Source organism: Phalacrocorax aristotelis, chromosome 4 (assembly GCF_949628215.1).
Source record: "Phalacrocorax aristotelis chromosome 4, bGulAri2.1, whole genome shotgun sequence".
NCBI lineage: Eukaryota > Metazoa > Chordata > Aves > Suliformes > Phalacrocoracidae > Phalacrocorax > Phalacrocorax aristotelis.
Genome location: NC_134279.1, coordinates 28,088,390 through 28,102,577, shown reverse-complemented (window position 1 = coordinate 28,102,577; position 14,188 = coordinate 28,088,390). Strand labels below are relative to the sequence as shown.

The 14,188-nt window shown below is 41.9% G+C and overlaps 2 protein-coding genes across 5 annotated transcripts in view; both read right to left on the bottom strand.

Moving 5' to 3' along the window:
* CENPE (centromere protein E) overlaps positions 1-172 on the bottom strand; it is a 37,954-nt gene extending 37,782 nt beyond the window's left edge. For all 3 annotated transcript variants that reach the window (XM_075090734.1, XM_075090735.1, XM_075090736.1), the window contains exon 1: positions 16-172. In XM_075090734.1, the coding sequence (XP_074946835.1) occupies positions 16-71 (56 nt within the window). In that variant the 5' untranslated portion in view covers positions 72-172. The remainder of the gene's footprint in view (positions 1-15) is intronic.
* A 376-nt stretch (positions 173-548) lies between these two features.
* On the bottom strand, positions 549-7,698 carry LOC142056924 (radial spoke head protein 6 homolog A-like). Of its 2 annotated transcripts, none has more exons than XM_075092435.1 (6): positions 6,880-7,698; positions 6,142-6,373; positions 3,768-4,523; positions 2,484-2,625; positions 1,519-1,636; positions 549-1,032 (listed from the first exon to the last, which is right to left on the bottom strand). In XM_075092435.1, the coding sequence occupies exons 1-6, from the start codon at positions 7,605-7,607 to the stop codon at positions 789-791; spliced, it is 2,220 nt and encodes a 739-aa protein (XP_074948536.1). In that variant the 5' UTR covers positions 7,608-7,698; the 3' UTR covers positions 549-788. The 2 variants fall into 2 exon arrangements, with proteins under 2 accessions (XP_074948536.1, XP_074948537.1); XM_075092436.1 differs by having other exon boundaries at positions 6,145-6,373.
* Positions 7,699-14,188: the final 6,490 nt, after the last annotated feature.

Here is a 14,188-nt window from a genome sequence, read left to right as displayed (position 1 = left end):
CGGGCGGCGCCTCACCTGGCGATGAGGGGCCGCAGGCGCACGCAGACCGTCACGGCGCCCTCCTCCGCCATCCCCGCGGCCGCTGGGCGCGCACAGCTCACTCCCTCCTCGCCCGCCACCACCGGCCCAGCAACGAAGCCACCCAACCGCCACCGGGGTTTGAACTTCTCCCCAGGCCGCTTCCTATTGGCCCGCGCGGGGCGGACGCTGCGGCGGAGCGTACCACTGGCCAAAGGCTGACGGGGGGGGGGGGGCAGGGGGCGGTGCAGTGAGGGCCGGGTGCGCGAGCGCCACCCTCCCGCCGAAGGCCCTGCGGTGGTGCCGGCCGGCCGGTCGGTGACTGCATAAGCTATCTACTGACTTTAAATGGCATCCTTTCACACATAGAAGTGACGTTGTTCTCTAACTATGTTTGTTTTTAAATTTTGGTTTAAGTAAAATTTGTATAGGTGTTGAAGTGCGGGTTAGAAAAACAAGACAAACGTTTGGCAGATGGCGGTTAAGTTAGTTCAAAGCAGTATTATTATTGGAAACAAACGGACCACGTTTGCCTACTCTTCTACGAAAAGGCTACTTTATTGCGTTGTCTTGCAGTGAAAGCAATGCAGTCTTCAGGCTAGCGCGGGGGGCCTGGGAGGAGGGGAAGGAGGGGAAGATGGATGCAAAGAAAAACGTACAGAAATCAAAAAGGAAGGCATCCTCCAATTACATTTCTTTTAAGGTCAACTAAATTATGAAAATATTATTAATGTTTAAACTTTCAAAATAGAAATGTTTCCCCCCACATCTTAATCATCTTCCTCCTCTTCATCATCCTCAACATCATCTTCCTCATCTTCCTCTTCCTCAGTTGCAGCTAAGGCTTCTTCCTTCGCAGCCCTGAAAGCCAGTTCCTCTTCCAGAGTGGGGTCTCTTGTCTCCGTGATTTCTGGCCCGCTGGGGTATTCTGCTTGCACTGGTGGAGGCAGTGCGGGAGCATGGTTCTCTGGGCTGTATTTGTGACCCCAGCCAATGTAGATGTTATCAAATTTCCTGAGAAAGAAAACTGAAAGATCACGTATTCTCCCCCCAACAACAATGGTGGAGATAATGTCAGGCATCCTTACTCTGCTGTGTAAAATGCCACTGTGGCACAGATATATTATAAGAGAAGTATTTAAAAGACAGTACCATGTGTGGAGGAAATGAATGAACTTTAGAACTACCAAATGCAGTAATTTATGTAAAAAGTACTACAGACTCAAGAACATAGGTTATAAGTCAAGGACTGTGCCCAAATACTAATGGGACATTTACATCCATTACCTTTATACTAGCCTTTCCAATGATTATTCATTTTCAGTATTAAATACATATTTACTGTTGCTATGGGCATTTAAGTGCCCTTCTCCATCAGTCTCTGGAATAGTTAGAATTCAGCCAACGAATTAATAATAAAGCAACTTCGACTTCATTAGATGGGTATCTGTGTTTAGCCTATACAGTTGGTTGTTGTAACCATGTCAACTAGCTACTCACTTGCCAGCTGCAAAGGCATACGCTCCGGGCCATCGGTTAGACTGGAGGACTGCAACAGCGTATTGTGGGATCAGGTTTGTAGAAGGCTGAGCTGTCCAAGCAGGGATGTTTTGAATTCCTAGAGGCAGCCAAACACACAGTCCATTAATAAATTGACTTAAGAGCCTCTATTTAAGAGGTTTTAAAATATTAAAAAAGTATTTAAGGCTGAGCTACAAGACTTCCCCAGAATTCAAGCAATTGTTATAATAAGTTGCATGTTAGAAGATCCAGAAGTCAGAAACAATAAATGTAGGTGCTGTATTAAAACAGGTGGTTTGGATGTATGGGTAGGTAGCACAGGATTGCTAACAGAGCAATGTACAGAACAGATCATGCTCCTGAAATTCAATAGTACTCACCGCTTTTTGTTTTGTCAAGGACTGTTTATTACTTATGGATAAATCATATAGTTACATATTACCTTGATCAATGAATGGAGAGTAGGAAAATAATTTACTATTGATGTAATCTAATATGCAGGTTCCCATATTCCCATGATTTGCTGCAGTAATATGCTACAGGATCTAAATCTGTATATCTATGCATGGGTGTACGTATATCTATTTATTTATTTACACATGCACGCACAGTTTTTTTTGTCTAAAATGTGATGGAAAAATAGCTGAATATATTTCATGTAGTGAGCTGTCTTGAACTTGCAGTAGCCTGACAAGTCTGAAGTATTTTTTCCCTTTGTTCTCAACAAGATTGTTAACTAGTAAACCCAATTATTTCAGTTTTATTGTCAATACTGTTAACCGTTTTGCCTTTGATCAATTCTGTAAAAGAATGCGCTTACCCTACAGGGGCAACCTATATTGCTCCATGAAGCATCAGATACCTATAAATTCAAGTATTTACTACCTAAATGCCAACATTACTAGTGGCTGTCTATCAAAAGATTAATATTCCATGAAGAATACCTTCATCTTCAGAGAGTGGAGTAAGAAGAGGAGGTCCTATTTCTTGCTGTAGTTCATCCGGCTCCTCTGCTTTCTCCTCCTCTTCATCTTCTTCTTCTTCTTCCTCTGATTTTTGAAAAGGATTAAACCAAACACAGCGACCCTATAATTGATATGGAAAAATAATAAATACATGTAACAATCACTGAAAGAATGCAATCCAGTTAAAATAATTGGCGCAGGCACATGCACACACAGTTAAGGGAGGGGGGGAAGAAAAGAAAAAATATATTCAGGAATTGGTATATTGTTGGCAGAATACTGTATCCTCTTGGCAGAGTGTTCCCTATATCCCTCATTCCTCCCTCATCCCTGCTTAATATTTCAGAATATCCTTATACCACTGTCATCGGCTTTTTGTTGTTTTGTGGCCTTCAGTTCCTTGCCAGTTTGTTTTATATCCTTGCTAGATTACCAGTTACTGCAAACTAAGAGGTTTAACTTACAGACTTTGCCCCTTTCTTTTAAAATCTGCCTTGTTATTTACCTACTAGTCAGAGGAATGTAACAAATGTTCATAAGATTCTAATGCATATAGATTTTATTCTTATAACTTTTGCTTTGCTGGTAATATTTTTAAACCTTATTTCCTACTATTTGCTGTTGGTTTACACTAGCATTCTTGAACTGGTGACTGGCCAGCAAGTCACCCAGCAATCATCATCAAATTAGCAATACCTCTTTCCAGCACTAGCCTGATACCACAGCTTTTAAGGTTTTTCATGTGAATGTTTCACAGCAGAAAGTAAAAAATGAAAAATAAGAAGAAAACATCAAGTAAGTTCCATTTAGCATACAATCATAAGCTGTCTGCATTTTAGCCTTCTACCCAAGAAAAGAGAATTTTAAATATTTTGGTCAAGTAAGGACTTCACAAAAGAAAACCTAATATAGAAGACTACCAGAAATTATTGTTATCTTTCAAGGCCCAACTCCCTACTGTTATCTAAAGATAGGTTTCAATCTCAAGCACACACCATTGAAAAAAGTACTAAACCTAGAAGGTTCCTAAACATATCTCTATAAAATATATAAAAATATATGCCATATGTAAATACATGCAACATATTTAGATATTATAAACTACATCAAATATATTTTCTGTAGAAAAATATTTCAGTTGAATACTATTTCTGGTGAATAGTTCAAATGTGCAGGTGAGGAGTTTCATTTACATTCTGAAACCCTATTAGTGCCACAGTGTGAATGGTATCTGAGGTCCATGTGAGCTATGCCAGAACATACCTGCTTTAGAATACTCTGTCCATGGTGTACCCACGTGGAGAGAGAATCCACCATTTCAGCCACTGAAGGGGGTTGAAAATCGGGGTTTTCTTCATATGTGTCTCTTCCTCCTCCTCCCTCCTCCTCTTCATCTCCTTCTTCCTCTGCAAACTGGTAAAATCCAATGGGAGAGATGTGGGTTCCCGCTGAGATCCGAGCTATCTGTGCACGCAGGTAATTGGCCTCATTTCCAGGGAAAGGAGGAAAGCTCACAACAGGTGCATCCAGCCTACCGGTGAAGAACTTCTTGATTTTCCTGGCACAGACAATCTGGGCTGGTGTCACTGGAGGCAACTTCACCCAGGGTTTTCCTGGCTCATTACAGACAAAGTAGACATATTTATTAGCCCCAGTCCCATTTTCCTCTTTTGGGATGACAGGTGGGGGCTTATAGGTAGACTTTGGTGGTTCATCTTCTTTTTCATTCTTCTCATCTTCATCTTCAACCTCACCCATCCCTTTCCCTCCTTCCTCAATACCTTCTTCGTCTTCTGTTTCCTCCTCCTCTTCCCCCTCATGGTACTGTACTTCAGCTATAATGTAGTTCATCTCCAGGCCCAAAATTTTGCCCCAGAAGCGACAGGTCCGGACTGGCTGAACACTAATTAGTTTTTTAAGTGCAAGGAATATGTGATAGGATTCATCTTTGCTCAAGCCAATTCCAGCCTGTTCAAAATAAAAAGCTGTTTCCATCACATTAGGTAGAGGGGTCTCTCCCTAGGAAAGAGGATCCAGAGTTAGAGCTGAAGAATGGTATAATTATCTATTTGAAAAATTAAACGTTATCCACTGAATGTTATACTTCATTTTCCTACAGTGCCACTCATTGTCTCAAAGTCCTTTGCAGTCATTCATTCACTATATCTGCCACTATCATTTAGAAAAACTAAAAATGCCATTTTAAGGGAAAGAAGAGAACACAGATGAACTGACACATTTAGAATATGGGATTTCAAAATTCAAACTCACTTTTAATGACTGAAAAACAAGGAAAGTCAGAATTCTTACACAGGGCTTCACTGCTAGGGCATGTCAGCTATGTAGGAGGCCTTGATGCCCGCAAATCCTGTCAACTGTGTTTCCTTGTGTTTGTGGCAGATGCATTTGGGGAAAATATAATACATATTTTATATGTTTAGACAGCAGACCAGCAATATTTCTCTGGAGTGAATGTTGCTCTTTTGAACATGTTGGCATAAAGGTTCCTGCATTTTTAAAAATTCTGGCCCCTGCTCTTACTGAAGTCCATAATAAGACTCCAGCTGGCTTCAGTGGAAGCAGAAATAGGCCAATAATGAAGATTTCATTAAATATTTCCATTTGCTTTATCACCCCTCTCTTATTTCATGGGGGTAGGGGTGTACCATACACAGACATATTAGAAGTTGTACATGGCAGGGTAGGGAATTTGGAAGAAGCAGTGCTAGTATCATATGGAACTTCTTTGGCCCTTCCAGCTTTCTTATATCAAAGGAAGACAGGCAGGAGTATGAAAAATTCAAAATTCATTTCAGAAATACCTTACTTTTTTCCATTTTTACCACTGTATACTCCTACTGTAGAATAGTCTATGGAAAAGATGAAAGAGTGTCTCTTCTGTTGTTAGTATTTGTATTCTGCAATGGCAATTCATTTGAATATATACAGATAACTTCATATGAAAATCAACATCTTGTTGATTAGTTTCCCTTGGTAATTATAAGAATTGTCTTAATTTTTCGTTGGATACAAATGTTTCTGCATGTAAGCAACTGAATACTGAAAAATCCTGTTTTAAGAAATGGGTTTTCAATTCTAGTAGTTCTTAATTATAACCATTTTTTTTGAGTTGGAGAAGGACAGACTGGAACCAAAGGTGGACCTGGAGGATCACAAAATTCTCCATTCTCTACTTTAAAGAAGCAGCTGTGCACAATATTCTCAAACTGGTGACCAGGATTATGGTCACTTTAGGTAAAGAAATGTCACTTTTCGATCAAGAAAAAAATTTGGATGTAATATTCCGTGTTGAACTGGCATATGGGAGATACTGTAAACTTTATTTTCTGTTCATCATCTCTAGAACATCTATAACTTTAAAGGCTCAGGATATTAAATTTACTACAGGAAAAAATCCCAACTAAGTAACCAGGTGGGTTTTCTTCTTCACAACTAGACATGGGACCAGCTCTACTATGAAGAGGGTACATGGTACAGGGGCTGCAATTATTTATACTATCATGAGAGACAATACTACAAGGAAGACCACAAATTCCTTCCTTCTTCCTTTCCATTCCTGCCATCCTCCCATCCATCCCCTGGTATATATAATATTTTTTCTCTGGTAATAACTCACTACCTCTTCTTCTAGTTCTTCATCTCCTTCTCCATTTGCCTTGAGGAACAAAGCTTTACGCTTTTCTGCAGCTTCAAATGTTGGAAGAATCTCATGTTCATCTCGAAGAGTGTCCATTTTTTTCTGAAACTGAGCCCACTTCACATCCTTGCTGATATTCTCAATTATGTCTACTGCATTTGTGGGCTGTTCATCCAGGATCTTTGTTAGCATATTAGCAAGATGATCATATCTGTAATATAAATATAAATATTATTGGCCTCTATTCAAAAGTCTTAGAATACTATGTTTTTAATATAAAAAGTAGAAGCTCATCACCTGGAGTTTGGAGAAATTGCTGGAATAGTTAGGTGAAAGGGGATCATGGCGCATTACAGGAAATTAGACTTGAAACTAGCCTGATAATAATATACTTAGGAGTAGTCCCATCTTCCATTTTTAGTATGTAACGCACCTGCCTCAGGGGCTGAAACTGAATTTACAGTTGCCCTTAATCAAATCAATTTCCCTTTGACCTCTATAAATTCACTTAGGAATTTTGATTCTGAAAGATTTTGGACACACACAAGTATCACGTGGCGATGAACTATTGCATTTATAATATACTCTCCCATTCTGTATGTACCTGCCTGGTACCCCTCCCTTTCTTAACATAACCCTTTGCCCTTTTACCAACACTACTTTTCTGTCCACTCATACTCCCTACCCCTTTCAGTTGTGTCCCTTTTTCAGACTTACAAGTTCATGCCAGATGCTGTGCTGCTCTTCAGTAAAAAGGCTTTTGCGTTCTGAATTGCCAGTGTTCGGGATTTGGGATTGAGTATCTGATCATCATATGGGCTGTATCCTGGCTGATAGAGACCATAACCTGGTTCATGTGGCTGATAGGGGCCATGCCCACCTTCATAGGCTTGATAGGGATCTTGTCCTACTGCATATGTCCGATAGGCACTTTTTGGTTCTTGTGTTTGGTACGGGTCTAATCCTAGAGCATAGGACTGATACATGCTTTGCCTTGATTCCTGTGTGTGGTGAGAGCCTTGTCCCAGCACGTATCGCTGGCTGCTGTTTAATTCTGGTGTCTGTAGCTTGTAAGAGGCTTGTTCTGCTCCGGGTGGACGGTAGAGGTGTGGAATCGGTGACTGCGACTGACACAGTTCTTGTCCTGGTGCGTGGGTCTGGCCGGCACTTCCTCTCTGGTCTTGTGCTTGGTGGGGGTCTCGGCCGGGAGCAGGTGGCTGATAAATGTGCTTTCCCAGCCCTTGCGACTCATCAGCCCCTTGCCTTACATAGGAAGCTGGTCCCGGTTCCGACTGCTGAGGCTGATAAGGCTCTCGCCCAGTCCCAGAGTCCGCCAAGGGCGGCTGCCCGGAGTCCTGCTCGGGCCCGGGCCGGTCCCTGCGGCCCCACTCCTGCTCTTCCCGCGGAACAGCCCGGGGCGGGGGGTCCCGGTGAGGCTCGGCCATGGCCTGGCCCGAGGGGTGCCGGCCGGACCGGGGACACGCAGCCGCCCCCCAGCCCCTCCTCAGCCGCCCTGGGCTCCGCTCGTCGCGCGGCAACGGCTGCCGCCAGCGGGGCGGGGCGTCGCCGGGGTAACCGGCCGCCGGTGCCGGGGAGGCCTTCAGGGGGCGGGGGTGCCCCGGCCGGGCTCGCTTCCCCCCAGCCCGAGAGGTTTGGTGCATTTCCTGCGTGGGAAATCCCAGCGAGTTGCCCGAGCTGTTGCCTCTTTTTCTAGAGGTGTTTTCAAACCCTGCTAGCCTCCTTTCGTCATGGTGTGCAAACCGTGAGGTGCTGTCAGTACGCTGCTTTGAACGTCTGTGGTTCAGTAATCTTTCAGGTGTCTGCTGAGAGCACAAGAATGGATCTTCAAAAGCTCAATTTTGATTTTAAAAAGAACTTTAAAAGATAACTTTAAAAAGAGAGTGGCATTCATCCGCTTTCATTTCGTGCAGTGGTCCTGGTTAGCAGGGGAGGTCCCAGATGACTGGAAGCTTGCTGATGTGACACCCATCTACAAGAAGGGCTGGAAGGAGGATCCAGGGAACTACAGGCCTGTCAGCCTGACCTCGGTGATGGGGAAGGTTATGGAGTGGTTCATCTTGAGTGAGCTCACCAGGCAAGTGCAGGACAACCAGGGGATCAGGCCCAGCCAGCTTGGCTTCAGGAAAGGCAGGTCCTGCCTGACCAACCTGATCTCCTTCTATGACCAGCTGACCTCCCTAGTGGATGAGGGAAAGGCTGTGGATGTTGTCTACCTGGACTTTAGCAAAGCCTTTGACACTGTCTCCCGCAGTATCCTCCTAGAGAAGCTGGCTGCTTGTGGCTTGGACAGGTGTACTCTTTGCTGGGTAAAAAACTGGCTGGATGGCTGAGGCCAGAGAGTTGTTATGAACGGGGCCAAATCCAGTTGGTGGCCAGTCACAAGCAGGGTTCCCCAAGGCTCGGTGTTGGGGCCAGTCTTGTTTAATGTCTTTCTCAATGATCTGGATGAGGGGATTGAGTGCACCCTCAGTAAGTTTGCATATGACACCAAGTTGGGCAGGACTGTTGATCTGCTTGAGGGTAAGATGGCCCTACAGAGGACCTGGACAGGCCGGATTGGTGGGCTGAGGCCAATTATATGAAGTTTAACAAGGCAAGTACCGGGTCCTGCACTTCGGTCACAACAACCCCATGCAATGCTACAGGCTTGGGGAAGAGCAGCTGGAAAGCTGCCCAGTGGAGAAAGACCCAGGGTGTTTGTTGACAGCCAGCAGAATATGAGCCAGCAGTGTGCCCAGGTAGCCAAGAAGGCCAACAGCATCCTGGCTTTGTATCAGGAATAGCGTGGCCAGCGGGAGTAGGGCAGTGATTGTACCCCTGTACTCAGCACTGGTGAGGCCGCACCTCAAATACTGTGTTCAGTTTTGGGACACTCAGTACAAGAAAGACATCAAGTTGCTGGAGTGTGTCCAGAGAAGGGCAACAAAGCTGGTGAAGGGACTGGAGAACAAGTCTTATGAGGAGAGGTTGAGGGAACCGGGGTTGTTTAGCCTGGAGAAGAGGAGGCTGAGGGGAGACCTTATCCCTCTCTACAGCTACCTGAAAGGAGGTTGTAGCGAGGCGGGTGTTGGTCTCTTCTCCCAGGTCACTAGCGATAGAATGAGAGGAAATGGCTTCAAGATGCACCAGGGGAGGTTTAGATTGGATATGAGGAAAAATTTCTTTCCTGAGAGAGTGGTCAAGCATTGGAACAGGATGCCCAGGGAAGTGATGGAGTCACCATCCATGGAGGTATTTAAAAGATGTGTACATGTGGCACTTCAGGGCATGATTTAGGAGACATGATAGTGTTGGGTTGATGGTTGGACTTGATGATCCTAGAGGTCTTTTCCAACCTTAATGATTCCATGATTTTATGAAAATACATGTTAATCTTATGCATTTTAGTGGTGATATATCATGCTGTTGCCATAAGGTACAAAGTTTTTTCTTTTAGGAGGACAAACATAGTGTGAAATCTGAGAATTACTTCAAAAAAATTGTATTCACAGGTCCAAGGAAAAAAGCACATGTAAATTAAGTTGGAATGAAGATGTTCTGATAGAAAACAGTTTTGTCATGTGATGCTTTCAATGTTAAGGAGGCAGCTGGCTGTAATGTAACTTCTGTTTGTAACAGTATCCAAACACTAAAATGCGAAGGACAAGTATCGCGTTACAGAGGAATAACCTGCTGACTTCTATTAATTTAGTTACTCAAGGTTTGTTCTACAAAAATATAGTAGAGCAGTGCTATGTGCTTTTGTAGTCTCATCAGGTATCATGTGCTGCAGTGCTATCTACTTGAACAGGTATTTGAAGTTATGTTACTATCCAGAGCCTTCATTATGTGTGTAAAATTTGCTCGCATAAATTGTCTCCTTAATTGCTCATAATTAATTCAGTGAAGAATTTTTATTGTATGAGTAATGTTAAACACATACCTAGTACTCAACAAGGAGGTTATGAAACAAATATATAGAGCAGGTCAGCCTCCAAAAAAAAAAAAAAAAGCCCTTTAAGGAGTTGCATTTTAGGAAATATCTACAGCTGGCCTGAAGGTAACTATCAAATGGTCTCTAACAATTCAACAGGGGAAAATTATACTCTCATAAGGTATCCATGCAAAGAAGTTGGTGCTGTACAAATCTCAGCAAAATGCCCTACTGAAGTTAGAAGTTGTGTTAAATAAAGTAGTGCAATACCTGAATGGTAAAATATACTTCTCTGTCATTGATGGATCAATTAATGTAACTTTTAAAAAATGCAGTTTATTTTGGGTATTTGTTACAAGTAACCAGAAAAAATTCTCAGATGGGGCACTGCAAATTTCTGTCAAGTTCCAAGACAGTAAATGCTGGAAGTATCATTGAGGAATCTGACCTGTTCTGAAACTGCAGCAAAACAGATGTTTCCACATCCTTTAATAGGCAAAGCATTTATATAAACAATTAAAAAGCTTCTGTATTCTTATGTTTCCAGCAAGTAAGACAATATAAAAAGGTTACTTCTGCTGGGTTTCAACTTGTAGAGGTTTTATTATTAACCTACTGGCCTTTGCAAGAAATGTGCACAAGTTCATTTTGCAGATGTATTTGCAGATCTTCTGCATTGACTGCAGAGGGAGGTACAGTACTTGCAAATTACTTGTGAATTCTTTTTTATTTGATATCCACATTTCATATTTGGAGGAAAAACTTGATTTGTTTAGTAATTTCCTTCTATAAAACTTGTATAGAATGAAATTACCTTTCTACCTGTGATGTTCTGTGAAGCAGCTGCTGAAGAAAGAGCAACTGCTTTATCTTTTCAATCTTGTTCAGCAAAGAGAAAACTAGGGGCACCTATAATTTGTAATAATGTTCCTCTCTGCCTTTGCAATTATATAAGTTAGGACACATGTAAAATATACAATAGCTCAGGGCAAAGAGTACTTCAGTGCAGAAGGAGGTTCCAGCAAGTTGCTGTGATAATCTCCTGTTGATATATGCAATATAGCTCCAGAATCTTACTCTGATGAACGCTGTCAGTAGCATGAGTTAATTAGCTGTACAGTAACTAAAGTATTAATGTTTTCTCTTTCCAAAAGAGATAAGTTAATGGTTTGTATTGTCCCTGCTGTGGGCAAGTAGTAATGGTTTCTTGTCCTATGGATTCAAGCCTGTTTTTCTGTAGCCCATTTTTTTTTTCCTTTAAGCTGAATTCTTGGTTGTTGTTGATTCCCAAGTGGGGATCCAAAGATGGTATAAAATATTGCATGTAGAACTGTACATCTGTTGTATTTCTGTACAGTTTCATTGGTGAGTTTTGAACATGTTTACACTGGGAAGTGAATGACAGGCAATCTGAATAGAGCTTACCATTTCAAGTGGTAATCCTTCTGTGCTCTGTTGAGTTCTGTGCAAACAGCTATTGAATTGGAAAGCCCACATTCAGGTCCCATGCGTGTCTTTGTACAAGAATGCCTTAATCACCAGACCAATAAGTAGCACCTGTAACTGCTGTGGTGAAGCTGCTCTTTACTGTGAAGCAGGCAAGGCAACTTTAACTGAATTCCAGCCTGTACACTAAGAGTCAGGTGCTATTGCTTTCTGTGTGAAGCTTGTTCTGGCAAGAGACTGCCAGGTGTGCTGTCAGCTCACTTAAGAGGAAGGCATAATTAGTAGATTCTTATTAGATTTGGTATGGTACGGCATAGGTTTCAAACTGCATACCATGGTCAAGACTAAAGTACCTGAGCATATGAAAATGACCTTTAGCTTCTTCTTTATATTATATTTATGAATTAAATACTTATGCTTGCTCTGAGTGCTTCTGGATGGCTTCAAGAGGAAAGGTACTTGAAAAGTGTAGACTCTGTCTTTTTACCTCTGTTAGTTCTCATGAGAAGACTATTAACTACATAACTACTTTTTAATCTTTTTTTCTGTTCAGAAGCCAGGGACATTTGTTTCTCCTGTAGTTCCAAAAAAGCCACATGTAATTTTTATGCTTAGTTAAATTTAGCAAGTGGTTTTAATTGTGTATCGGAGTTCTCTTTTACTCTTTTTTTTTTTAACCCAGATGTTCAAAATGTATTTCTGCATCACTTTCAGAATGTAGTTTTCCATTTGATTGAAATCCTCCTTTTTATGTCACTTCTAATATCAATTTCCTGCTAAGTATCTAAGTAAGTGCTTGTATATATAAAAGAATATTCTGTGAATCTGAGATATTTATTGTGGAGAGAGGAATAGATACTCATACAAGATCTCCTTAAAATATGGCAGTGACATTTTTTGTTAGTTACAAGGTTATTGTTGAGTTGTTACTGCTGATAAGCCTTGATTCTTGATTCTTTTCTTTGGCTTATATGCTGAAGTCAAACTGTATTCCTCAGGTGATCATAGATATTAGATTGGCACTGGCAGTTTCAGATGCTTTTCTATGAGGCAATATTACTGGAAAACTGAGAGACCATCATCCTTCTGCAGGGGGCTGATAGGAAATGCATATGGTGCTCTGAAGACAAAAATAATTTTTTTTGAGATCTAGTACTGGCTTTTGCCCTTACTGAAGTCAGTGGGAGTTTTGCTACTGACTTCAGTGAAAGCAAGATTAGGTCCTTTGTCATTTCATTATCATTTTTGGACATAGACCAGGTTATATGCTGGGAGACAAACTGGTATTAGTCCTAACTTATAGTGGAGAGTTGCTGTGGTTAAGGCTGAGCGTGAGTTTGCATCCTGAGGTGTGAATTCTGTATTTTACATCCTCTGAATTCAGAAAATCACTAAGTTACAGGATCAGTGTACACAGTACATCAGTCTGCTGTCTACAGGATCAGTAGATATTTAGTCATTACTGTGCAGTGCCAGCAATGTTGTTGTGAACCAGCAAAATTTCAAGGTGGTAAAGAACTTTGTATCACCTGGTAATCTGAGTGCTAAACCTATGTTGTAAACATAGTTTGATCACAACCTTTGTTATTACAGCAACACAGGATTTTTGCTAGGAGAAGTGCAGGAAATTGAAGTTGATAGTGTTTCAGATACTGGTATGTAATGTCTTTGTGATTATGATTTCTGTTACTGAAGGTGATGGTATTTGTCTGGTTTTGGGTGCTGTGTGACTGACTGAAAACTGCAGTGGACAGCATGATTAGTGCTTTCTGGGTGCTGTATCTCTGAGTTACCATAATTTTCATCGATGTTGGTATACCATTCCTTACTTGCCAGTACCATCAGAGCATGGTGGATTTTGGCTCTATTTATAAGGGCACAGCTCAGTTTTCTGGCCAAGAGGGTGTGGCAGTTGTGCATCTTTCAAATACATGCTGGGTTTAACCAGTGTCAGCCTAGTGGGCTGTTGCTCGGAACTGTCCATTTCCTACAAGTCTCTTAGATCACAGCTGCAGATTTTGGAGGCTGTGTGGTGTGATATTTGCTAGGGTGAGAGGACAAGCAGTGGTGATCCTTGTTAGCATGTTACAGCTGTGATACAGAGTTCAAGTGGGCCTGTTTTGGATCTTCATAGGGCCAGCTCTGCTTCTATTATGCGTTCTTGTTGACTTATGCAGAGAAATCTGAACATCTGTGTGGGATAGTGTCATCTCTAAAAGGTCTAACTACATATAATTTTGTGTTTCTGTACTATTCTTATTGACTGAACCTGTTTCAGTGGTTGAAGTTACCCATATTTGTTCCTCAACTCAGTATAAACTGTGGTGATCGTGGCGTTGCAACAGATGAAAAATGGGCTGTTGGAGTTTAGGATCTTTGCTGCAACAGTGTTACCAGGTGGCAGTAGTGTGTGGAATGAGCTTCAACCAACCTTCTCAGCTCTGGCTTGTTGCAGGCTTGTTCCTCCTTGCTGTGCATCTAAAGTTCTCCTTTCTTGGGGGATAGGGGGGTGAAAGGGGGGGATGTTTTGTTCAATGTAGAAGTTCTTGGGGATTTTGTTAATATTTGATTAAGTGAGAGTTAAAATGGAGCAATGATGGTTTTTGTCATTAATAAAAGGGAGGTTCACTTTTTCGCTTTGCAGAT

Bases quoted from the DNA above. Each gene is read 5' to 3' on its own strand.
- LOC142056924 (XM_075092435.1), bottom strand. From the start codon at position 7,607: ATGGCCGAGCCTCACCGGGACCCCCCGCCCCGGGCTGTTCCGCGGGAA. The intron at 6,374-6,879 runs GTAAGTCTGAAA...TTTATATTACAG, and splicing joins ACAGCATCTGGCATGAACTT to ATATGATCATCTTGCTAATA. The intron at 4,524-6,141 runs GTGAGTTATTAC...CCTCTTTCCTAG, and splicing joins AAGAACTAGAAGAAGAGGTA to GGAGAGACCCCTCTACCTAA.